Source organism: Corvus brachyrhynchos, unplaced genomic scaffold, assembly GCF_000691975.1.
Source record: "Corvus brachyrhynchos isolate BGI_N302 unplaced genomic scaffold, ASM69197v1 scaffold255, whole genome shotgun sequence".
In the NCBI taxonomy this organism is placed as follows: Eukaryota; Metazoa; Chordata; class Aves; order Passeriformes; family Corvidae; genus Corvus; species Corvus brachyrhynchos.
Genome location: NW_008238358.1, coordinates 2,229,966 through 2,256,258, shown reverse-complemented (window position 1 = coordinate 2,256,258; position 26,293 = coordinate 2,229,966). Strand labels below are relative to the sequence as shown.

General features: G+C 41.0%; 1 protein-coding gene across 8 annotated transcripts in view; it reads right to left on the bottom strand.

Annotated features, from left to right (window-relative positions):
* The window catches only part of PIKFYVE (phosphoinositide kinase, FYVE-type zinc finger containing), a 62,819-nt gene that overhangs the window by 26,814 nt on the left and 9,712 nt on the right, over window positions 1-26,293 (bottom strand). For 5 of the 8 annotated variants that reach the window (XM_017735605.1, XM_017735604.1, XM_017735603.1 and 2 more), the window contains exons 4-17: window positions 25,253-25,371; window positions 22,964-23,135; window positions 22,059-22,266; window positions 19,583-19,672; window positions 16,255-16,393; window positions 13,507-13,664; window positions 12,594-12,705; window positions 10,726-10,873; window positions 10,067-10,234; window positions 4,590-4,652; window positions 3,202-3,331; window positions 2,669-2,849; window positions 1,262-1,336; window positions 503-610 (exon numbers count right to left, since the gene is read on the bottom strand). In XM_017735605.1, the coding sequence (XP_017591094.1) occupies window positions 503-610; window positions 1,262-1,336; window positions 2,669-2,849; window positions 3,202-3,331; window positions 4,590-4,652; window positions 10,067-10,234; window positions 10,726-10,873; window positions 12,594-12,705; window positions 13,507-13,664; window positions 16,255-16,393; window positions 19,583-19,672; window positions 22,059-22,266; window positions 22,964-23,135; window positions 25,253-25,371 (1,871 nt within the window). Of the gene's footprint in view, window positions 1-502; window positions 611-1,261; window positions 1,337-2,668; window positions 2,850-3,201; window positions 3,332-4,589; window positions 4,653-10,066; window positions 10,235-10,725; window positions 10,874-12,593; window positions 12,706-13,506; window positions 13,665-16,254; window positions 16,394-19,582; window positions 19,673-22,058; window positions 22,267-22,963; window positions 23,136-25,252; window positions 25,372-26,214 lie in introns of all 8 variants that reach the window. The other 3 variants (XM_017735599.1, XM_017735598.1, XM_017735601.1) reach the window with 3 other exon arrangements.

Here is a 26,293-nt window from a genome sequence, read left to right as displayed (position 1 = left end):
TGCTCACAGGGGCAGGGCACCTGTTCCAAAGTGATATTTTCTAGTTCATCACTCCATTGGGCTGGTGGTTGTTCCATTTTTTCAAGCCTGACAAAAAATAACATGGGTGTGACCTAACCCTCACCCACACTAACTTTTCAAACATTTCTTCACACACCTAAACCTTATCTAGCTCTAATACTGTATAAGGAACATACAGTTAAGAAAGTCTCAATAAAAAAAAAATAAAAAAAACCCCAAGTTTTCTAAAAAGCTGCATTGTGAGGATCAAAAGCTCACATAGGTGTTCTCAGGACATGGAACCTGAGGACAAAAATCCTCAGTGCAAGGCTACGAGTCTGTACATACTGCAGCAGATCTCTTAGCTAACTTACTAGAAGAGGAAAGTTCTCTCTTTTCTATGCAATCTCACTCATTCAACTCCACCTTACAGACTGAAAAAAATGCACTGATCATGATGTTGTTAGGGTTATTTTAACCAAGAACAAAAGCATACTCTCACCTGAAGTACTATAGGCTCTATGCAGGTAAACTTTGTTTCTTCTCGATAGAGGTACTCAATTGAGCATTTTAGCAGAAGAATTCTGGGATTTTTTAAGCAAGAGTTCATCTAAGAAAGATACAAAAATAGTTAAAACAAAAATACATACCTGGAGAGGAAGAAGTACGCAAGAGACAGACTTCTCATGATTGGTCCCTGCTGCCCCCACCTCCCTTTACAGTGTGTCTCAGCTATCCTCCCCTGCAGACCCAACTACACATTCTTCCTTCTTCTGAAGTTGTTACACCCAGTTGTTGAAATTTCACAGGTACTGTCCATAAGCAGGCAATGCTAGAGAGGATTTCCAGTCACTGCTAAGAGCCCCAAAGTCTTGATACACTTGATTCATGCAGTTCATGCCTATCCTGCCCTCCTGCCTTAAAGACTCATTTCACTATACTGTTTTAAGTCAGAACCACAAATGCCTTTTTCTGGCTAAAAGTTGGGGTAATGATTAGATGCCTCATGTGGTGGTAGCAGTGGATAGGATGTTTTTCTATACATGCATGAGGAGAGTTTCTCCCCTAAAATCTCTGGGCTAGAAAACAAAACAGCTTGGAAAAGAAATGCTTTGAAAGCTATTCTTGTCTGGGGGATCAAAGCAGAGAAAGCTCACAAACCTCCTAAGTGGAAAGAGAAGCTTCCTGACACAAAAAGCAAGTCAGAGCACCCTTGTTTCCACAGCATGCACTACAGTTAAGATTAATCAAGCTGCATTACCTTCTTGTGTGCAACATTCTTAGTGCAAACAAATCCATTCACCACCATGGAGTCAAATTTCTTTCCACCAGGGATCTAACAAAGCAAAGAACATTTTTAGAACTGTCATACACTCCCACATACTCTAGTGCAGTAAAGCTAATACACAGAATACCTATTGTAGGGGATGTGCAAGCTTCAGCTACATCCTCAATTATCAGATGAAAGATCAGATACAGTCACACTGGACACATAAGGATTTCCCTTTAAAGCCTGACAAACTTAGGACAACATGAAAACAAGTACTGAGCTCTAGGATTTCTATACCCCTCCCAAGAGACGCTTATTTGTTAAACCAGTATACTCCAGAGCACAAGAGAACCTAATTTTGACAGGCCATGAGGAGCATATACCTTTGCACATGCCATTTCTATTAACAACAAGCTAATTGTAAAGAAAGGGAAGAAAAAAAATAAATAAAGAAAGAAAACCAAAAAACCTTCTAACTACCAACTGAACACATCAAACAGTTGACTGGTGTGCCTGCAGTCAGAGGCGATCCCATGAATAATAAACAACATGAAACAGGTTTCTGAGTAACATGTTTCAGAGGATATTTGTATTACCAGCATGTGAAAACAGCAGACAGCTATGAAGAGCTTTCACCTCTCAACAACTGCTCTTTGAACTGGAGTTTCAGGAGAAGCAGGAACAAGTGATGCTGCCTGAAGAGATGCCACAGAACTACCACCAGAATCACAAGGTTCTCATCAAATCTTACAGGGCTTTCAAACAAGAGTACTGCTGAGGCGAATTTGGCCAAAGCAAACTAAGCCCAAATCTTCAGTCCTCAGTCATACTAGCTCCTTGGACGTCATTTTCACATCAGACTCTCAGAAGAAAGTTTGCATGCCAGAACTCCAGACTTACAGTTCAACGATGTCAACACTGCGCCATCTGGCAGAACTGGATACACCATTCCATTACAATTAAGTTTCCCTCTGGAAGAAAGTCATTGTACTTGGCATGGGAGGAGTTGAATCCTCCATAATGGGTGGGTACAGGGCAACAGATTGCTGCACCATGTCCTGCAAGCTACTTATCCAGCATTTGGTACATGTCCAATTCAAGCACAAAACCAGCAGAAACCAAAAAATGAAGCAAGTCATTACAGAGGTGTTACTCTTTGCTACCTTCTGCAGCCAACAGCCTGAAAGAAGACATCAGCCCCAGGGCATTAAAGCACCTTTCAGAGAATGCCAAGTTCCCTCTGTGCAACTTTTTCTAGAACCCCACCTTACCCAAAGGCCAAGTCAGCCAGCTACACTGCTGAATATGCTGGGGGCAGTGGGCAAGGGACTATTCCCTTCAAACAAGGGGTGCTGCCAACAGCTACACCCTTTTGTTTCCCTACCTCTTGAAACTTACTTTTTTGATGTGGACAAACTGGCGGATATCCATGTCATCATCTCTCTTCTTGACATCAGGCCGTACTGTTTGAACGACCTGGCAGACCACGGGTACAATAATATCCCTCCAGGACAGTGACAGGGACTCATTGTATAGAAGCTGCTGAAGCAGTGCCATCATGTGATTGTGATTAGCAGACCTGTAAAGAAGGCAAAATAAATACACCTCTCATCAAAAAAAAAAATTATATAGTGCAGTGATTGGCTGAAGTCATTCAGAAGCAAATTTCTTAACATTTACAATACAGAAGTCCTCTGAAGGAACAGCTGCCTAGAATGTTCTGCAGCCAGCTCTGGTCCCATACTCAATATATAAACATCACAAGATAAAAAAAACTAACCAATATATACTGTAAAAATTCTGCATTCTTAATGCAAATGAGTTCCTTGTATTGCCTACTGTAGCTCAAGCCCCACTGAAAGTTGGTGGAATAGAGGGGCTTCAGAAATTGTTACTCAAGATAGACAAATTCCTTTTTCTACATTTCTTACAGCAGCCTTTCCATGGCTTGTTTCTCCCCATTCTCTTCTCTCAGCAGATCCAGATTGCTGTGGTGCCAGCCTAGGGGTGTGAATAAGAGTTCTTTGGACTTCTCCTCCACCCTCCTGTTGAACAATGACTCTGCAAGAAACAAACAAACCTTGCTAATATAAGGTCACATTTGACTGCTTGTGTCTTTCTGAAAGGCTACTTTGAAAAGGAAAGAATTTACTAAGACATGAGCCTAAGCCTCCTGAAATATTGAGTTTAAGGTAGATTCCATGGTTCTCAGTTTGAGGAGGTGTGCCCATATAATTACACTTTCCATCACTATACTGTGTAGTAACTCCTTAGAACTGTTCTCTGTTTTGCAGTACCAAAATTAGAGGTTATTTCAGCACAGTCTTCCATGCTTTGAAAGAGTTACTAGGTTATTTCCTGCACAGTTATTATGATATTATAGAGGCAAGCTATAAACTTCCACATTGACATAATGGGTGACTATATTGTAAGTCATTTATCCTAGTAGTGAATAAGTTTCTATCAAGCAAGTATGTAAGCCTTCAGAGCTGAAGCTTAAAACTTCTTAGTGTTAAGCAAAATCTTTAGACAATAGTAATCCAAGGAGAACTACTGAAAAAAAAAAAACAATAGTTAACTTCTTCCAGATGCTCCACACACAAAATTAGCTGTGTAGATGATTAATAGAAGCTACACTGATTTCCCCCTTTCTTCTGCAAAAGGTCAGTTAAAAACTAAACATCAGTTTAACCCAAGACTTGATTTTTCAGGCTATACAGACATTGAGGTTTCCCCCTTACTTCCTCCTCTTACAAGCTCGCCAAAATCAACAGCGTTAATTGGGAAGAAAAAAAGCCCACAAGTGCATCTTGCCATGGTATGGAAAGCACGAGGGTTTAAAAACTTGTAAGCGCATGTAATGGGCTTTCATTTCAGAAGTAGTAGTGATGATGGTGGTGATGACAAGAAACCCAGAAAGATTTAAGAGAAGAAGCTTTAAGCTACTCTGTAGAAGCAGTGCAGTTAATTGTATCACATCTTCATTTGCTTGCACAGGAAGTTAAAAATCAGTTACATAATTTGTTGGTGGAGAAACTGTGAACAGACTTGCCACTTACACTTGTTTTTTAAAAAAAGTAAAATCTTTTCTTTGAGTATTTTTGAATGCAGAAATCTGAGAAGTGAAAGAAATTTAAGCTTGAAAGGGCATTCAAAAAAGTCAAAGTATAGTTTATACACCAGTTTTGCCACAAATGATTTCAGATTTACAGTCGAGTAAATTTTTTAAAGTGTCAATGCTCTATTAAAGGAGTATTAAGGAGTTTCCATCATTATATTAAAAACAGACACAACGGCAGCATTTGAAGTTTTTCCTTACCTTTAATAAAAGCGTCACTTATAGAGTACATCTGCTGCCCTCCGTTTTCAGGATTCAAGTACTCTGAAAGGAAAGAGAAGAGGGATATAGGTGGAAACAAAAAAAAAAAAAAAGACAGGTTACACTGGTGTGCCCATATAATTACAATGTACACGCCCACACCAGAAGAAGCAGCATTACTCATCTAAGTGTTTAGTCACCAATTTAGCAACAGCTTGATGAGTGGTTAAGACAAGAATATCCTCTCATTCTTGCTCTATCAAAAAATTCTACGATGACAAGAAAATACTGCTTATTAATGTGAAGAAACACAACAAAGTAGACATGAGCAAAGACTGAACTAAGATTGTATCTTTCCAATTGACAGAGACCACCCCCTTCTACACCTGAATACAAAGGTGTTAACATGTGATCAGATATCATGGGAATGGCCTCCTCACTCATGTCTAAAAATGCAGCTTCAGAAACCACTTTGGTCTCCCACTCCATTGGACCATCTCAGACTGAGGGAGAGACCAGCCATAAGGTTTATCTTACACAGTGGAAGAAAAACAAGACAGCCTGCCTTTCAAGAGCTGAAAGTCTCAAGTCTGGAACAGTCCAAAGTGTTTTGAGGAATGCTGACAGAGACGGATACCCAGAAATAAAGCAGAGCAAGAGATAGATCACTTTACATGTGGGAAATATAGTTAGAGCCTGGTGCTAATAATGCCAAGGTTGTGGATTCAATCCCTGTATGGGCCATTCACTTAAAGAGTTGGATTTGATGGGTCCCTTCCAACTCAGAGCATTCTGTGATATCTGTGAAACAGAAGGAAGTTCCACCTACTACCCTCATCTAGCTTGCTAGATCTTGATTTTTCATCCTGACTGGGTACAAAAAGCTTGTTTTCTCCAGAAGCCATTAGCTTGTTGTGCCTTTAGTTGGCTCCTTACTTACAGATACATAAGATATATATACAGATAGATATATAAAGGGATTCTACAGTGAGAAGAGCAGCAGCCCAACTACTTATACAGCACGACTACCTGAAGTTCAAAGCCAACCCTTTATCATCTTTCCTGACAATGCTCCAGACTCATCACAAACAGAATGCAAAGCCAGGCTGCTTTCAGACACCAACAGAAAGCAACAGAAAGCTGACAGGACATAAACAATCACAAGACTCTGAACAGCAGCACTCGTGATTTTAAATACCACCATTTTAAATATCTGAGCTTGTTTGCAAATAGATACTCAATAGAGGAGAAGTGTACCAAAGAGAAGTTACAAGCCTCCTTTGTAGATTCCTGGTTATTTGAGATTAATTCCATCTCTTGCTTAGTTTAAGAGTTTAGCATTACAATAAACTACTGCTGGCTCACTCTCAGCATTCATTCACCCACTGACTACGTAGAGAAAGTCATGTCATGCTCTACCTACACAAGAGCATGTATACTGGCACCTCCATCCCTCTCCATCTTGTAACAGCCTCAGGGCAGCACCTCTTACTGTAAACACACTCTAATTAGGTCTGGCACAGCCAAAGCACAAGTTATCCCCACCTGAAACCTAATCTTATGCTCTGGACAAAGACACAGGTAGCACCTGCAAGCCAATTCTAGATTTGTAATGATCTATGTTCTAGATTACTAGATGATCTGTAAGGTCCCTTCCAACCCAAACTACTCTATTATTCTTTTCAATACAACTTCAGCTCCCATAACTTCACTTCTGATTGGTTCCCAGGGGAAGTTCCTGACAATCTAAGATACAACACCTCTTCTTAGCCCAGACAGATAACACACTCGTAGGTGTGAGTCTGAGATGGCTTAGAGTGGCTAACATGCACAGTTCTTACCTCACGTCATCCCTACATGCATCATGCTCCACAAAACGAGGAAGGGCAATGGGGAAATGTTCCTGTAGCTTATTTTATAACCTGACAAGTCAGGCACCTTCTCAAAAGAAGAACCAAAAGGCTCCTGGCAACAGCACACTAAACCTTGGCAAGCAATACTGAAAAGGAACTGTATATGGTCACTGAAATAATCTTCCCTTTCCCCCTCCTAACTACATGCAGGCATCAAAAACTACCCAAAATACCCGCTACCATGATCAAGGATACCTGGCTAGAAAGACATTTATAAAATAGAATTTCCCATATTGTTAACTGTATCTCTTTAAAAACAGCAACCAAACCCCATATATAAAATTTGTCATGTAATCTCTTGCCCCAATTTAAATGCAGAAAGCAATCTTACTTTGTTTCCCCTTCTGATACATAGTATGTCTTTAGGCAGATGATACTATAAATGAGTCACTATTCTCAGCTAACTTGGAGTCACCCAAATTTCATGGAAACACACCAGACATTAGTCAGCCTGTAACACCACAAGAAGTTCTGCCATTACACTATACACAAACCACTCTGCTCTAGAACACAGTGGGTGGATACATCACCCGCCCTTGCTTCAAAGCAGCTGACCTCTGTTGCTCTGGGAAATTGCGTATCCCTTAATCATTTGAGAAACCCACGACCTGCACTTCCAACACTTGATGTTTTCTATCATCAGTCCTCCCCACAATGAAATGACTGGAATTTACACAGTCCTAAGGAAACTGAACTACAAGTTTCAAAAGGAAGGTGGCATTTTCAGTTTCACTTCATTATTTCAAAGAAAGTCAAGTCACTGTTACCGAGTCTAAGGACAAGAGAACTCCAACACAATCAAGCCAAGTAAGTGTGTCCACAACAGTCATAGGGAAGTTACTGACACTGACAGCAGCAAACACCTCATGTCACTGATTAACTACAGAACCCTGTTCTTAAAACAGCCACCCATTTTACACAAATGCTTAACTATCCAGTTTTGGCCATCTAATCGTTGTGATACTCCAACATCTTAGACAGCATCTTTTGTTGAATATAGCCAGAAAAACAAAGTGAAAATCTTAATATTAACTCTATATAATAAAGTCTCTGATTATAACATTTCCAGAACAAAGTTTTAGAAGTAACATATTTCACTACCCTAGGCACTGCAGCATTCTCTGTAGTGTTTTTTCCCCTCCTCACTGCCCACAAAGTCTCAGTCTGCCTACATGAAGAAGTGTTTCTTGCTATTCAGGATATTGTTATTCATTTTAACTTGTTGCTCCGTGGTTAGGTCTTTGCTCTAGAGATTCTCATGGCAGGAATTATAAAAAATTACCTGTCTCAGAATGAAGGCTGATCTGGGGCGAACCACACACTCCTGTGCTAGCCATATCCTGTTCCCACAGGTATCTTAAATCAGCATCACAAGACTAAGGCATCTTAAAGTGAGGCTGTTTCGAGCCCCCACTAGCAACCAAAAAAAAAAAAAAAAAGGGAAAAAAAAAAAAGGTACACTAACTCTTCTGTATTTGCAGATACAAATTTTTCAAAAAACTGCAGGATACCTACCTATCCATGATGTACTTTTATGACACAATTCCACCCTATCCCAGTTCTGGGCCTACTACTGATACCATCCCCTCAAGGGAAATCCATTCTCTTGGAAGAAATTGTTACCAGTTTTCTACTAACAATTACACTCCTACAGAATAACCTGGTTAAGAGGCCACATATTTCAGGAATATATAACAAACACCAGTAGAGATCCACCAAAGACAGCCAAGTGCTGCCAATACACATAACTCAAAGGCAGAAGTCCTTCTCCTTTCAGTCCCCTCACCACTTGCCTTTTCTGCTGATCTTCTCTGAGCTCTCCATTATTAAGAACTTTCTCACAAGAGCTTTGTCACAAGGAGTCACAAGAGTTCTGGCTCTGAGCAGCTTTGATTTGGTCAACAGTTTCCAAGAGAGAGAGGCTCTCTTACATTCCCCCTTCATGATCTACTGCTCCTTGTATAAAGGAACAAAGACTGAGATACGTCTGAAACCAGGACAAACACTCTGCAAGTCCCTTTAACACTTGCCACAGCCAACCCAACTACTACCTGCTTTACTGCCATCACACACTGATAAAGATAAACCTGCTACAGCTGTAAATTCACAGGATACTGCAGCACACCTGGGCCTGTTTCAAGCTCACTTAATCCAGCACCCTTCCTTCCTAAAAGGAATTCATTGGTATATCTTCCTCTCCACAGCTTTCCCTCCCTGTAGATGCATTAGCTTTTCATTTGATTAGAGCATCAGCTGGAAACGAAAGGAACCAACAATGAGCTGGTGTCAGTAGTGCTGACAACCCATTCTCAGTTTTGGATCATCTGACATCAACTCAAACTTTTGAAACTGTTCTGCTTGTCTCTTTGGGGGAAAAAAAGCAGTTAGATTTCCTTCCTTCTAGGCCTATTTTTAGCAAATAAAAAAGGTGACTACAGTAGGCATCAATAATCTGTCTCACTCTGTCCACACGTCTAACACACAAGGAAAGTCAGCTGTGACGCCTTCTTCTACCTCACTGTCTTCAGTGACCATTTCAGTTTCAGAATATGTAATCTGTATGCAAGCTTATGGCTACTGTTCCATTCTGATTCAGAGCAACACATGAGATCGGCTAGACTTTACAGAAGAATGAATTAATCAGGGGTACAAACTATTTAACGCTGGATCATCTTTTACAGTCAGGAACACTCAAAGGGTGGGGTGAAACATTAATTAAGAAACTACTTAGAAGCAGCCAAAGATACAAGTCTACAAAGCTGATGTAACCTTATGTAAGGAAGCAGAGGAAAGACATCAACTGCTACCCAATGCGTAAAGCAACTAAAACATAGTAGACCCAAGCCAGTGGAATCATTTAGAGACTGCAGTTGTCAACATGCAGGCACATTATTTCTTCCATAAGGATGTTGCTTATAGACTCTTTCAATTTAGTACTTCTTTAGGGGACAATCCTTTCAAAAGCAGTCTTCAACACCAAGTATTTGATTTCTTCCTACTTCACTTAGATGGATGATCTCTTTTGAACAAATGATATGTATATGGATGAAGTTAGGCCTTACACAATCTGTATGCAAGCTTATAGTTTATCAGAAAAATTCTTCTGTAAAATGTATGCTTATTAAGGTACAATTTTAAGTCAGCACAGCACTCTTTCAAGTTAATCTTGTTCTTTTGTTCTCTGGGGTTTTATTTCTTACTTGCTTTTTTAAATTCCATCTCAAACTGTAGAGTCACCTATCAAACTGGTTTATGTGTGGATTATTTTTCCACCCCAGTTAGCCAGAACATATATGTGGATCTGCCTATTATGCATGGGCAAGAGACTTTGCTTCAATGGCAAAGAGAAAGTCACAGGGGAAGTTACACACTCTGCAGAGAAGGCATTTCGGCAGGTCTATTGAGCCTCCTCAGAGGTGAGCACATCAAAACTGCAAGCAAGTGCCAGTTAAATATCATATTTTCCCCTCTGAAGGACAGCTACCTAAGTAGTGTCCAAATAGGTCAGTAATATTAGGGCCAGCTCTCCATCATGTGCAACTCCAGCTGGTGACTACCTCATACCTTTTTGGTCGGCAGGGTGAGGGGGCACATGTGGGTACTTGGAGTGCTTCTTGATATGGAAGTTCACGTTGTCCAGCTCCACGTTCAGGCTGATGGAGGCGGCTGAATCACTGTCCATTGTGGACTGGAAGCTGCTGACTGAAGTGCGCTTGCTAGGGCTGGCGGAGTCTTTTAGTGTGGGGTGAGGGTGAAGATACAGGGAGGAGAAGGGTTCAAATGGGTATTATGAGGGTACCAGAGAGGAGAAAAATTGTCTTTAATACATAAAGACCAGTGTGCAATAATACAGGAATACAGTATTTTCATAATTCTAATCTTGTCTTCATGTACGCATGCTGACTTACTGGACATTCTTTAGTGCACTACTATAGGGCCCAAATCAAGCAGAAGTCTGCTTGAGAAACAGAAGGCAGCAATTTACATGCTTTTCCTTCATTAGAAGTATGAAGCTTTACCAGTTCCACTAAATTCAAAATACTGTATCCATTGTGAGAAACTGGAAGACTAGACAGGCTATAGCTTTCTTAGATCCCTACAGCCCCAAGCACGCACACAGAAACGCACAAATAAAGCAAGACACAGTTAAACTACTAAGTCCTGAAAGACCGGAGACAACAGGGAAGAAGGCAGAGTGAGAACAAGACTCAGGTGAAACTTACTAGCTAAGTTGTCTTCCCCTTCATCAGCAATCTGCTCTGTGTCACTGTCATCAAACTTGATGTCTTTGAACCAGGATGGCTCGGAGTGGCCCTCTACAGAGTTCACAGAGTCACTGTCTGGAGACGGGGTTTCTGAGAACTCTGTGCTCTAGAAGACAAGGAAGGAAAAAAAGTTATTAAAATGCAGCTCTGCTGAAATATTAAGCAGCCTACTACAAATGCAGGTCAGGCATTTTAAAAATCAGAGGATACTCTCAGTGCGCTGAGCCAAGTTAGTCACAGAGTCACCCCTTTAGCATGAAGTAGGAACTCTATGGGACAAGAAACAAATGTTTACAATCCCCAGATGCTTAGTCTTTGTCTACACTCTGCTTCTAAACAAGTTGTGACTAAGTGGTAGTAAAGACAAGTTTATTATACAGCACAATTTTCACATTGTCATCACATCCAATTAAGCAGCTTTGAAAGCTTGCTTTCTCCAGCCAGGGTAGATGACAGCTGTATCCTTTGCCCAGAAACCAACACACGCAGATTTTGGTGGAGCCTGTTTCTAAGTTACTGGAGCAATTCTTTGACTGACCAACGTAGGCCCAAGAGTTTCAATCCAAGATGGGCTCTAGCTGGGCCTACTGTGTCAAAGCAAAGACTGGCCAGATTGCCAGTCTTGAGATACCTGGAGAGTATCTAAGTAATTTCTATCAGCCATCCTGATGCCTCCAGGTACCTCAAAATGAAGTTATCATTATCTTGCCTTTGGCTACAGTGAGTGCAGCAAGCAACTGAGTCAACACCACCACTTCTCCTGACTCTTGTCCAGAAGAATGGAGATCAGACAGTGCTTTCAGTTGATTAGAACAAGAATTGGCTTTAAACATATAATAATATAGGCACCTTACAAATAGTTACAAATAGGGATGCATAAGCACTTGCTAGTTAAGGGCAAGCTTTTACCAGGGAACTGAGAGAGCTGACTAGCTGAGGTACCAGATGAACCCCAGAGCAATCTCAATGGAAGCCATATGACTGTGTCCAAGAGCTGAAATGCATGAGGAAGACAAATGCTAATGGCTCTAAGCTTTCTAACTGAAGCACATGGGACAGCTGAGCCATTCCTCATTCTAAGAAGCTGCAGAACATGAAAGACTCTCAACTGAATGCTTTCAGTTAAGAGAGGCTACAGAGATATGTTGTTCAAGCTAAAAAAACCAATACAACCCCTCAGGCCAGTGACAGCTCTTACCCCTCAGAACATTTGATTCCAGTGAAGTATGGTAGGACAGAATCTCTGGTCACTAGTTCCTGCTTCCCCTCAGGTAAATAGTCCTGTCTGAGAGGTATGACAAAGACCCCATCCCAAACTTGGATCATGTGGCTAAGGTATTACTGCCATCTCTGGAGATCAAAAGAAGGTTACCAATACAATATACCTAAAATATCCATTTAGAATTTTTTTTAAAGGAATCTTGAAACAGAAGATCACCATTGTATCTCCACCACCAGTAAGTGCACACAGGTCCTAAATTCTGCACATGACAACATAGCTGCCACAAGCACAGACTGTGCCATCTTGAGGCCTCTGGTGGAAGACGTCCACCATGAGAGGCCTGGCCTCTGAAGACTCTTTCCTTCACTTCAGGCAGCACCACAGGTAACAACTCATTCTCCACAGAGGACAGCCCAAAGCCTTCTGGGCAAATGAAACTACCTCAGCCTTCAACCCCCTAAGGAAAAAGGCCTGGCCACTCTATTTTCTGTACAGGAGACCTGATTTAGAAAACATACTACAGCTGTTGAGAACAGGATTAGAAAGATTCCAGTCAGCAGTCAAATACAGGAAGAACATCTTTCAGCTTTCCTGCTTCTTTTACCTGCAACGGTCTGTAGAGAGCATATTCATCTCTGAAGAGCTGATCATGATGACTGACACATTCCAGCCAACGTCCATCAACCAGCGCCTGTCCTATTGCAATGGCCTGGACCCTGGAAGTATAAGAACAGAGATGGTCTTCTAAGTCTTGTTCTAAACACATATGGTTTATGATACAAGCATACTACAAAAGAGTCGAGTCATTTGCTATGCACTATTTGACCTGTCAGTATTCCATTCCCATGTTTACACGACACTATTTAAAATACTGCAGTGAGGCAGCACAGTGTACTAGCTCAAGCATGGAGCTAAATAAAGAGACTGCCAGTATTCTGAACTCAGCTGAGGTGTCCAACATATGATTAGGATGTATTGTTTGTGCTCCTCCAATATTGTTAACTTATGTATACTGATCATCTCTGAGGGAGGACTGTTGCTCTACACTTAAGAACCGTCTCGGTTTTATCCCATTTTCACATAGTTAAATACACAAGATTGTTTATATTCACCTATACAATTAAGAGTCTGCCATCAAACACTAGCTAGTGTAGCTATCAAACACTATTAGTGATCTCTGATGCCAGAGGCAGACTTGCTCTTTGGAGTGCCAGTGAACATTTTTGGACAATCTTTGTAATACTCTCACTGTTCTCCAAGTGAGTAATATTTGTCCCTTAAGCTACCTCCCATACTGGTTTCCAAACCGGACAGTCTCCTGTGCCCTGTTGTTTTGAGCCACGTGGAGTCAAAATGCGACCTGCTCTGGTAGGCAGTAAAGAAGAGATTTGAATTTTCTCTCATCTCTCTGAAAAGAAGCCTCTCTCTGCAGTCCCAGGTACCCTATATCAGCTCAAACTCACAACCTCCTCTCACACAGACAGAGGACACCTGTTGTCCTAAAGCACCAGGATTACCTTGTGGTTATGTGCCCATTTCTCATGAGCCAGTTGACCAGCTCTTTTCCCACAACACAGTTGGGATGTGTCCGCAGCCAGTAGCGATGGTCTTGAAATTCCATGCCACTGTTATGATGGCAGATTTTCTTCCACAGATCTTTCAGCTGGACTGAGTCCTGGACAGGGAGATGTGCAAGTTAATTACCAGTCTAATCTTAGCACTGGTTCCAAGGGCATCAACACAGGCCTTCAGATCACCTTCTAGATCAAAATTCCTCCACAAACAAGCACAGAATCTAAGCCATTCTGCACAACCTACGCAAAGGTGCAAACAGAAATAGCAAACATACGAAATCAGCTCCTTATTTCCTTCCATTTATATCCAGTTCAGAACAACAAAAAAACAAAGTGGGTACCCTTAGAGATAAGGGGGCTCTGATGTGGCAGTATTTTGTACCACCAGCAAGATACTTATGCCCTCACTACTGCCCTCTTGCACCCTATTCCTAAACTCAGGAGACATGAGCAAACAGAGGACAATGAAAACTCATCCTTGGCAAGAACATTTTTCTGTATTATCTGTGCTCAACCCAGGCATTGTGAAACACACTAGTCCAATATCAAGACCAGATACAAAGCAAGTACTTAACACAGCAATGCCCAGTGCCAGGATAGCATCTCTTATTGAGGATCTGTTTTCATATTGTCCATTATCAAGGCTTTTTTAGATGCTGGTAGCTTTGGCCACTAACAAAAAAAATGTGTATTCCTCCTAACTCAATTAACCATTTTTGAATCTGTGATTCTCTTCCCCTCACCACTTGGAACACTTCAGCCTATACCTAGAACTTATTTTGGAGCCTGTTAAACATGTATGCCAACTTTTCTGTAGGCTGTAGTCCACCCAAACTGAGCTGTCTCTCTGCACCTGGCCCTTTCTGCCTTCCCATATGTGCCCTGACTTAGCACAGCACAAGCCATTATTGCAGGTGGAAACTGGAATCTGGGATTATTTTGAGCAAGCAGCACACCACCTCAGGGTGTGGAGAAGAGATGCTGCAGCTCCCTCTCTCAAATGCCTCATTTGTTCTATTTCTGTGTAACAGAACTTTAACTAAATTTTAACTGGTTTCAGCTTTCCAGTTAACTGTCAGACTCACATTATTGCACTTTCCAGAGGGTGCCCTGAGGCCCAGAAGTTTTGCTCCACTTTTATCACTGGACTGGCTTTCTGCTTTCAGTTCTAGCTGGCCTTTGTACCACCCTAAAACGAACATCAGCAGCTCTCCTTCCATACCAGGTACAGAGTCAAATCGATCAGTAACAGAACATGGTAAGATCACACAATTTGATGCAACTGGAGTCTCCACAGTTCAGCTGTCTTGAACTAGTGAATACAGTACACTGAACAAATTGGCAGAACAAAGCAAATCCTTTCAACTCAAGGATTTTGACCTCTAGTTCACTGAAGTATGTGCTTATCCCAGCATATGTACAACCTCCCCTACCTTTATTTCATGAACAAAGTTCATTAGTCTTCTGAATGGACTAGGTTAAGCTTTAAATTAACTTGTGATATAGGGTTAACTCCACACGGTAAGGGCATTAAACGAACAGTGGGAATGCATAGAAAATCCTGCATTAATTGACACTGTCTTCTGCTCTTACATGAACAAAATACTACCAGTCCTCTTCTTCCTCAAGAAAGAAAATGGGCAAAAAATTAAACAATGTGAAGCTGAAATGCACTGGGACTTGAACATATTGCTTCAAGTTGCATTCACAGAGGTTTGAATTTCCTTTTTCCTGCATTAACATACCTGCATGAAGCAGGGTGGTATAAAGACGTGCCTTAAACATGTTTCTCCCTCATGTGGTTATCCATTTACAGAGCAACTTGGAAAGACATTTTGCAACTAAACAGGATTTAGTGTTTCTACACCCTCAGGCACACTTGTATGCATACTGCTGACAGCAGGCAGAACCTGGTAAAACAGAATGAGCCTGATTTTAACTTGGCAATGGGGTGCAATCTCAAATCTTTTAATGTGTGAAAAACACTGCTTTTCCTTTGCTGCAACTTCTTTGCCTCCTTTGTTGGAAACACTTCCCTTTCCTTCTCTCCAAGAAGAGAAACAGTTTTTTACTGAAATTTGTACAGTAATTGCAGCCTACAACATTGCCCCTGTGGGGAAGGGATAATAGGATTACACAGAACACCATTGCACATTGACTTTTCTTTCAAACAGTATGTCATTACAAATTCTACAAAATCTTTTACTTATTCTGCAAACAAAGGAAGGGGCCAAGTTATGTTTTGGCCCAGTAAGCTGTAACAGCTTTAATTTATTCCTTGTGGTGTAACTATTTCAAAGCAACCATTTAAAGCTCCCAATTATGTGGCCTATGAAAGAGAAAGTCTCAACCTGAAGAAATACAAAAACAGGTCACTGCATTACAGCTGCAACCATGACAGGTTTAACTCACAAAGAGCCATCATACACCAACTCCACACTGCATAACACACCTAGCAAGACTAAAACTGTAAACATTTGTATGCAAACACCCCATGAAACTATGATTTATTTCCGGGGAGATAGTAATGTCCAAAGCAGCATCAATATTCCCCATCTCTGCTCCACCTGGAGGAGAGGTCCAGGTAAGAGAAGAGCCTTAAAAGACAGCAAAATACTCTTGCTGCATGACATAAGGAAGGCAAACTTCACCGTCTTCACAGAGCAAGGCAAAGAGAAGCCTGAAAGGTACCAGAAGGATTTTGCGCTCATCCTCGCTGGTCTCTGCCTTCATATGAGTGCGAGTGGCCTGGGGGCTGACCGACGTCTCGTAGGCAGGCACCATGGGTGACCCCGACCGATCTAGCGACAGGTTAGTGATGCTGGCTGACCTGCAGGGGAACAAAGACCAACTGAAGTGTAAGTGTTCATTGCATGGTGCTTGACCAGAGCAGGCATTCATCCTATAACATACTAAAAACCAGCTTAAGCCTGTGCCACTGTTTACTCTTGTCAGTACAGACTGCTTAATGCTTCCTCCCTTTTCAAAGAAGAAGAAAGGCTCCCTTGGAAGCAAGTGTATTGCTTTGGAACTGCCAAGGTAAGCACGAACTTCTGTAAAGCTCTTTGTATGAAGCAGTTGGAACTAAGTTTAGGCACACCAATTCATATATGTCTGTATTTAAATAGACTGGGGAAGAGATGGGATGCTGGGTAATCAGAAGCTCCAGCAGTTTGGAGGCAAAACATACGTCAGCAAGGGTGGCAAACACCCAGATACCTGTAATAGAGCACTGAGATTTCCGCCTCTCCTTGTCCCGTTTAAAATTCCTTGTCCTCAGCTCTCAAATACATGGCTGAAAGCTTGCAGAGTCTGAAGTTTGAGCATTTGTTCCCCAGAGTGGCTAAACCATTTTCTGAAGCTGGAGGTCACGCCAGCCGGCAACCTTCCTTGTACTGCAATATGGAGCATCCCCCTTATCTCAGTCCAGCTGTTAGGAAATCCTGGCTATGCACTCCAGCACAAACACACCATTTTGCAACTATCATTGCGAAGTTACAAATGCAAATACACGTTCCAGATAACTTCTGCTCCATTAACCTACAACTAGACTTGAGACTCCGAATAACCAGAGCGCAACTTCTCATCACACAGCAGCAACATGCACTGAAGTTATCAGTGCTAACAGCACTCTAAGGAGTGAGGATGGAAAACACTTCTGCATATAGCAACAGGAAAACTCAAAATGCCAGTTTTGGACTGACTGAAGAGGCTTGCACCAATGTCATGAGAACAGCTGCCAGCCTCTAGCCTTTGGAATGAAACACTCAACTTCAGAGAGCTTGCTAACTGGATAGCAGACATACTACAATGATTCCCAAAAATTCTTAATGGATTATGTGGCTCAGCCTAGGCACAAAAAAGCAATGCCACCCTATTTCAGCTTTTATACTGCAAGGAAGTAGCACTGAAGGTACAACAGTCTCAAAATCACTGCTTTTTTCTCCTCTGTCTCTTAAGGAAGAAATACTGGGTTGATAAAGGGGTTTAGTTAAGTCCTTTCAAGTCATACGCACTGTGTTGGCACTACTTCCATACATCTCTAGGAGTGATAAGCAAAAGCTTTGTGTCGTTGTCAGGCATTCAAAGCAGGCTAAAACTCTACCAGTCTTGTACTGTTCAGATGCTCTCAAAGTTAAAACTGGCAGAGGTATGCAGCTTAACAGAAAGCATCCTAACATACAAGATGAGGCTGACATGGAAGTCCACAACTAAGCACTCCTCCCAGTTGTTTTGCAACAGTTTCTTAAACTATGTCACACACCCGTAAGCAGCAGAGATTTTTTATTTGGGTGTAAGCAAGTTAGAACAGTGAGTTTTCATATCTGTCTTTATCATCAACACTTTTATCTGGGCTTTTATCGTATATATCTTTTTTAAAAACAGAGGGGGAGATTTTGCAATGAAAACATTTATCCTTTAGAAGGACCTGCAACGGAGCAGTTTGAACCCTACTTGCAACATTTGACTGTTCTGCTGGGGTTTTCCCCCCCTCATGAAAAACAAGACTGAGAACAAGTAACATTTCCCACCCACAGGGAAAACAAATAGCAATATGTAAGTTCTGCTACCTGCATCTAAATGCACTCAACCTGTATCTTTTCTGCTTCATCTCATCTAGAAAGAGGAATACACCAGCTTCTCTCAAAGAAATGGCTACAGCTGCTTTGAGAAGATCTAAATGCTAACATCACTTAACCCAAAGCCAACAGCATGTTTTCCAAAGGTTCAGAATTTTTAATAGAGATACATTATACCTTATCATTACATGCATCCAAACAACCAAGTACATTTGGTGAGGCCATGAACAGCAAAAGAGCTAAAATTTAACTTGAATAAGCAATCTGGGCCTGCCAGATCAAGATCAGAACCATCCTACTACTGCATGTTCGAGCAAACAGCAAAAGCCTTTTAAAACAGACATATATTCAAACAGGAGACCATCCTCAAGGTTTCAGACATCTCTTGACGTCACTGCAGTCATTTAGCATTGAACTTTTAATTCTGGACTCCTTGCCATGTTTGCCCAGAATTGATTTTTGGTACTTGTTTATTCACCAGTACTTTACTCCCCCAGGTGAGATCTTTGGGTCTCAGCTGTACAGTCAGTGTGCATCTCCTCCTAACCATCCCCATAACCCAGAAGATAGAGGTTCCAAGCAGTCCACTCTCCAAAAGCCACACCCAGCATCCTTCTCAACTGAATTCCCTAGTCTTCACTGGTCCTGCCAGATCCCTCCAACCTGCTAAACATTCTGCATTCCTGTAACACCAATGCAAAGAAATCTCTGAATGTCCCCTGACTCCAACTTTGAAATCTGGATTATCTTTGCTCTGTTCCTCACACCCCTGCCTCACCTTCATTTCCTTAATTTAACCATAAGGGAAGCATGTACCCAGCACCACAGTAGAAGCACTCTTGAAGTGGGAGCTACTTGTTCTTCCAATACCAGCCTATTTAGCGGGATTAAGCTCAAGTACTCACAAATCACACTAAAGCTCTCATGAACACTTTCAAGTTCATCCCAACACTCTTGCAAAAAGATCTATGGAGGGATTTGAGCCTGAAGAAGCCTGGTAATTTAAACAAGATTATCCTTAATGGAAGAGCAAAGGAAGCAGATGGGAACACACACAAACAAATAAACAAAAACTGTACCTCTGCTTCTACATGACCTGAGTCTTTTTGTCTCCCATCACCAAATATGTGTTAGTCCCTTTTCTTCAGCTTCCTCAGAACTGTGCTTCCCTTACCACTTCTTTCCCCTCCTGTCCTCTTCACCAGCACTTCTGCTTGACCAACTCAGCAGCAAACTACGGGTCCCTCAAAAGTAGCACATTTAACATTAATATGTACACAAATGGTCCCTCCTTACCGCTCCAGATGGGCAGTGAGCTGTCCCATTTTAGACATGAAACAGAACGTTCAGTAAAATAAGCCTAGAAACACAGGCTTTACAGTGGAGAGTGTGTTAGGAGTGCATCCAGAACAGAAAATACTCAGAAATTATTTGTTTACCTGTTTCTAGCTGGTGACTTTCCTGCATCCTCCTGGACAGACCCAAGGCGTGCAGACAATGTGGAAGTTGAAGAGTCTGGGTGAATTAAACTGCATGGAAAGGAGCAAGATAGAGATGTCTGATATATTTGTGACATCCAGTGCATCAGAACAGCTGTAATTAAAGTACGGTTAATTGTCATATTACCTCAGACTCACAGCCGTGATTGTTAAATCAGCGAGGGAATAGGGAGATCTTTCCCCATCTGTAGGCCAATGGCATCTGGAAGACAGTGCTCCTGTCTTCTTCCAAACTCAAGTCTTGAGCAATACAGACTGTTCCTACTTCTTGTATTATCCTGCTTTCCCACCTGCTTCCCCTTCTTACATATCTTTCTTGCTTACAGGCTGCTATGAGATGCTTTGGCAATAGACACATTGCCCCCATCTCCCCAGCGTATCATCTTTGCAATCCAAGCAACGCTCTGCATAGCAACTGCTAGACAGCTTTTGCCAAGATAGCCTGAGAACCTTCTGTAATTGTTTAACTCAATCACAATCACCTTTGCCCTCCTTCTGTTTCCACCCCAGGAGGAAGGACAGCAGATGTTCAAACACCATCAAAAGAAATTCCCATTAGAAAACTGTATCAGATGTAAGCCACTACAGGCCAACTGATACAGCCACACTGGCAGTGCTCTGGCACAGTAAATGCTCCTAGCATGATAAGTGATCTTCATGAGAAGCAATGCAGCTTTGCCTGAGTAGCTGTATTTATCCAGAGTACACCACTCCTTCACTTTTAAAGGACATGGCTCTTCGAGTTAGTTGAAGTAGGAACTCTGTGGTCCAACTGTTCAAAGAGCAGAGCAACATCTGACAAGTACATGCAGCACCAGTCTCCCTAAATGCTTTTCTTGCTGCTTTGCAGCATCTTATCTCAGATACATTATTTTGGAAAGAGATAACTCCCAAGTTTTCTTCTGAAACAAACTATTTCTCATGCAGATGCCACTATTAGAATAAAACCTCTGCTCCATTATGAAGTTGTGAGCTGACAGTTCCCATTGTGGCACCATTTAAATTCAGCGTCTTGAGTTTAAATCTCTTAAGGTCAGTTAGTAACTTACCAAACACAGTATTTAAGAAAAGCACTGTAACCCACTGCAAAGGGCAACAAGCACTGAAGAAAATGTTAATCTTGCTAAACCACCTAATCCCAAATCTCTCTTCCTCTCACACACAAAAGAAGCCCCCATTTACTCAGTGTCTCCCAAAAACACTAAGTGTTCCATTACAGAGTTATCAGCCTTTCAACAATAGGAATTATTTTTCGAGAGCTACAAGCTGCCCAAAATAAAGATTTAAACACTTTCTTTACATGTTCATGTCTACAAGCTGCTGAATTGTCATTATAAAGATACTAATAACATGTCCAAAGACAAAATTAACAGTACCTTCAGTATTTTTGTACATTTGAAGAGAAGATTCTTAGAACACCTACTTATTCCCCAATTCAAAATTTGGTAGTATTTATCCATGCATTGTTACATAATCACTTTAAATGACCGTAACATTAAACCAGAAGTACTTTCCTTTATTTAGGCCTACAGCTGATCATTTACATGTTTCCAGATAGGAGCACCATATTCCAAAAAGCAACATGCAAAGCAAGAGTCAGGGCATTTTCTGAAGACAGAAAATGGTTTGACAGGCTTTTTTATATACTATCAGAAGAGATTTGCTGAGGGGCACATGCCACTAACACTACTGCTCAGATAAACAAAGGTTCTGACTCAAGACCTCCTCAGTAGTTTTGTATCTGCCTGTTCTTCTGTTTTAGGGAAATGAGCCCAAATGACACACCAAATTATTTCTTTTTCCCCACAACATTAAATTAAATCAAGGTATTCCAAAAATAACTTGCACAGCACTTGAGAAGTACAGCGTTCTTTTACTCATGGTCCAAAAATAAGGATCTCCTCATTTGAGGGCAACAGGCATAAATATACTTTGAAAGGAGGTTAGAGAACCTTTATAGCTGTCCTTTGAATCCCAATTCTTCTGAAACAGGCAGTTAGTTCCATCACTTCTCTTTTACCTACACAGAGAGTATTTCTTACGTTCTCTTGCCCAATTCAAAACCTGACAGGTGAAGCACTAATGTTACATTGACTTGCCTCTCAATACATTGGGGGTTACAAGGTGTGATTTTGGTTGTCTTTTTAAACCGTAAAGACAACAGCCTGCTCTGTCACTGATACAGAATCACTAATTCAGTAGGTTAAAGGAAGAACTGCAAATAATTTAAAACTCCACTAGAAATGTTTCCACATTTCAACCTGAAGAGAAGAATATTACATGCAAGCACAGGATTAGATTCTTTTTACAGCAGCTGGAATCTAAGCTTCCTAGGTGGAAACCACCAGCCTTTTTCTAGCTGTCAGCCTGAAAACAGTTGAGATTCTGGAGCTCAGCATGAAGCCATTGACTTTACCTTTGCCAGGTTAGATCCTCCTCCAGGAAGATGTTGCGGCTGGCTTTGCGGCTCCCAACCGGTGTACGCGGCTCGCCAGGATCCAGCACAGACACAGAACACGCAGAATCTGACAGGGCATTTAAGTCTTCTCCAATGGAGTTACTGTCCGTGGAGTGTGCGTAGCTTAAGGCTATTTTACGGCAGTAAGTGCAGGCTCGGAGATCCCCTATGGAAAAGGGAACCAGAGAGTGTAAGTGAACAGGAACAAACAGTACTCTGTTCCTAAAGGATCAGAGGTGTATAGTGGTAGAAACAAAAGTATTTTCTGTTTCAAAACCTCTTTGCAAGTCTAATTCTCATACCCTCTTAAAGGGCAAAACCCTGGGTAATTACACACTCAGGGAATTTTTCCAAGGCAGATGATGCATAACACAAGATCAGTGAAAGAGGAGAGAGAAGAGAGAAAAGGAGAGGAAAAGGGAGGGAGGAAGAGAGGGAGGGAGAACACATGTGCCCACTGAAATGATGGCAGAACAATAGCCAGTCAAATATGATACACCAGCTGATGTCTAGAATTTGGGAACCAGTATTTGAAAGACTTTCCCCTCACCCTCAATTAAAACATGCAGCTCATCTTTTAAAACTACTGTTACTAAGAGCACTTTTTCCTTGAGCACGCTTTCTGTAGTGCACACCCTTGTTAAATAGTGGCCATATTTGTTTTGTAGTGTGGTAAAAATTAGCAGGCATGGCATAATCCCCCATTGTTGATAAAGAAACTGGTAGAAGTAGGTCCTGTGATTCTTTTTCCTTATTTTTAAGCCCACTACAAACCTGTACAGCATTTTCTAGCAGATGCCAGGATCTCAGATGCAAATCTGAGCACACAGGGACTGTTCTGTTTCTCAGTAAATAAACCCTACCTGTGTAGCCCATGAATTTTCCAGGGATTTCTTGATTGCAGCATCGACTACAGAAGATCTGCCCACAAAGTCGACAGTGGTGCCTCCTCCGGAAGGTGGTGAACTTCTCGCTACAGTCATAACATTCCTTGCACTGGCTGTCAGGCATCCAGTACTGCTTCAAGTCACTGTCCTACGAGAGAAGACAGCAGATAAAAGCTTTTTCTTTTGTAAATAAGAAAGCATGTTTAGTTTCATAACTCTATGTAGACTGTGCTCATGGAAAGGAAAATTTCATATACTCACATATCTGTGCACACATATACATACTCTTGCACAAAAGCCCACAAAGGATTTTTCATGTGGTTTTACAGGGAATCAGAAGGCTAAGAGCTCTGAATTAAGAGAATAAATCCAGTAGGACTTTGCCTCCTGGATCCAAGATGGAAGCAAAGCAGAATAAAACTATCATACGATGTAGACAAAAGTCAAAAAGAAACAATTACATGAAGTAGTGATTGGTCTCCCCTCTCATTTGCCCACAGCACATGAGAGGTCCTCAACTAGCACATTTTAAAAATGAAAAGAAAAAAAACCCACCACATATTAGTTGAAGCTGTTATCTAGGAGTAAATCAAGTTATGACAAATTATTAATGCAGGAAGATAATTTCAACAGCTAATATTGAGATGTTTTGAAAGGATTATAGATGCATGTAAAAAGTTTTATTACATAATCGAATTCTTCAATACTTCAGTAAATAGTTGTAAAAGCCTGTCCCAGACTGATCTTGTTTCAAAACTCCAGGTTAACTGCTATGTGAAGAAAACTGAAATTCACATTCAGCAGGCAACAATGTATATTAATTTACAGCACTGGTATAGCCACAGGAAAAACATCATCTTAAAAACAGAGAGCTAAAACTTCCATTTGGTGTTGAAGCTATAGAGCAAGACAAACTCTCAATTGTGATTCTGAGCACACCAGCTGCAACTTCCATGGATGGAGACAACTGCTAATGGTCACATGACAGCCCTGGCTGTGAAACGCTCTTTGCTAGAGTTCAGTTCTGGCAATAAGCCTTTTCAGAGGGACTGAATGCTCCAGGTTTTTCTTAGGAAGAGAAACTGCTGCAAGTATTTTCTCAAAACAATCGCTAAAGAAAGGCGATCCATGCTCTCATTTTCACATAATCAAAAAAACCCATTGGGTTTTATCTTACATTGTGATTTATTTGTGGATATTCACAAAGCAAATTGACACAGCTACTAGACCAATTTTGAGACCAAAGCAGTTATGATCAACAGCACAACGCTTTCATGCTGTCCCCACCCAAGAAAACCCACACAGAAAGAAGTTGAAGACTGCTCAAGACAATCTAGTTTTAGAGAATCTAGAAATTTTTAAAATTAACACTAAGCTTCAAGCAGGGAAAGCCCTGGTCATATTCATTCATGAAAGGCTTCTGCTTCACTCTCAAAAATCTTGCCCTTTCTATCAAAGCAAGATTGTTCTTACAAGCAGAATAGCACTGGAAGCTAAGTAAGTTCACTGAAAGTCTACCTATAAAAGCTATCAAGCCAAAAGCCTTTTTCTTCCTCTACGAGTTTAATTAAATGTACTTTTGCCTGTTCATGTCTTGCTCACAGACACAGCTATTTATACCCTCACTTATAAATAGCTGTGGATTCTTTTCTCAACTAGATCCTCTTCTTAAAGGTATGGTCCAACTCAGCAGATGGAGGTGAAACCAGCAATTCAGTAGCAACCACCAGACCTTTGTCTATCTAAATCAAAACTGATTAACAGGGCAAGCCTTTCAAGTAAATATTGCTGACTAATCAATACCACAGTAAGTAGCAGATTTAAGCCATTCTGGGAATTCTCATTACTATTTGTGATATCTCATTACTATTTGTGACTATTCTCATTACTATTTGTGTTAATGTGTTTCACCTGCCCATGGTCAGCCTTCTAGGGAGAAAACTATCAGGGGGTTTTTTTTCACTAGATTGGGTAACAGAGAAGTGGGAAGGAGTCTAAAAAGAGAGCATCTGGTCCCAGCACAAGAAGCCAAGTAAATGCAATGATTCACTCCCACAATATGACAGATGTTTGGCAACTCAAAGGTCAGCATCAAATGAAATTGTTTTCCCTGCATCCACACAACGCTTTTTGAGTTTATTCACTCATCTTTCAAATATACGGAAAAAAAATTCCCATGGTGTATCTAAAAACAAAGCTCAGAGAAGCCCAGTAAAGAGTTCATTTTCTAGATGGTTTGGCCTACAAATCCTTCAAAAGAAGTACCTGGCTCTTCCCCTCCATTATTTCCTTGAGGCGTTTTAAAACGGTGCTGAGGCTTCTTAACTGAACTGCAGTTCGAGGATCATGACCTCCAAGAGGTGGTTCTACTTTCCTTCGATTGTCTGGAAGGGAAGGGAGAGCAATATTCATTTCTTCCATGATACATCAGCACTCACATCACAACACAAAGCCCCATTAGAGGGAAGAACATTCACATACATATACATTTTACAAAGTTACAACGTGTATCACTTCTTGCCCTTGCATTCTTTTCCCCCCAGTGGACCTTCTGATGCCAGATAGCTTGCTTGCTTTGACTGACATTTTAAATACCACCCTCTGTGTTTACAAGAAGCCATTAAAGTTCTCTGAGAATGAAAACATCTTTTAAAGAAGTGATTTTCAACCTACTATATGAAGCTTGTAGTAGTCTTTTACAAAGCCCTGAAGTCTCATTTTTAAAATGCCCTCTAGGATACTAATACTTACTAAATAATTGCTACAATATACATATTCATTCTAGGACTAGTACAAGTCAATGCTTTAACCTGAACTTATTTATAAATGACTACAGCTAACATCAGGGCACCATTGCTCAGTTTCTATTAAAAACAGTAACTCAGAATAAAATACATTCAGAAGTTCACATTTTTGAGGGGTTTGGGTTTGCTTTTTTTTTGTTGTTGGTTTGGTTTTTTTCTAAGAAAAACATCAGGTTGTTGAGAACTTGTACAGTCATTCTTGATTAACTATAGCAAAGAGACTCCTGAATAAAAATGTAATGCAGCCAATTTCTTTCCTATAAAATGCTTCATTACTTTGGAGCATTGCTGAACAAGTTACAAATAGGCTCCTTCTCTCCAGAAAGATTTGAAAACACAGTTCTCTATTTACCTAAACATTTAAACATTTTCAGAATCTCTTTCCTAGATCAACAACTTTCTGAATAGTTTAAAGTTTCTTACCATCCTCGTTGCTCTCCATCTGACTAGTGTTTTATTTAGCTTGCCCCTAGTACAGGAAGAACAGACATGGCTGCTTTCT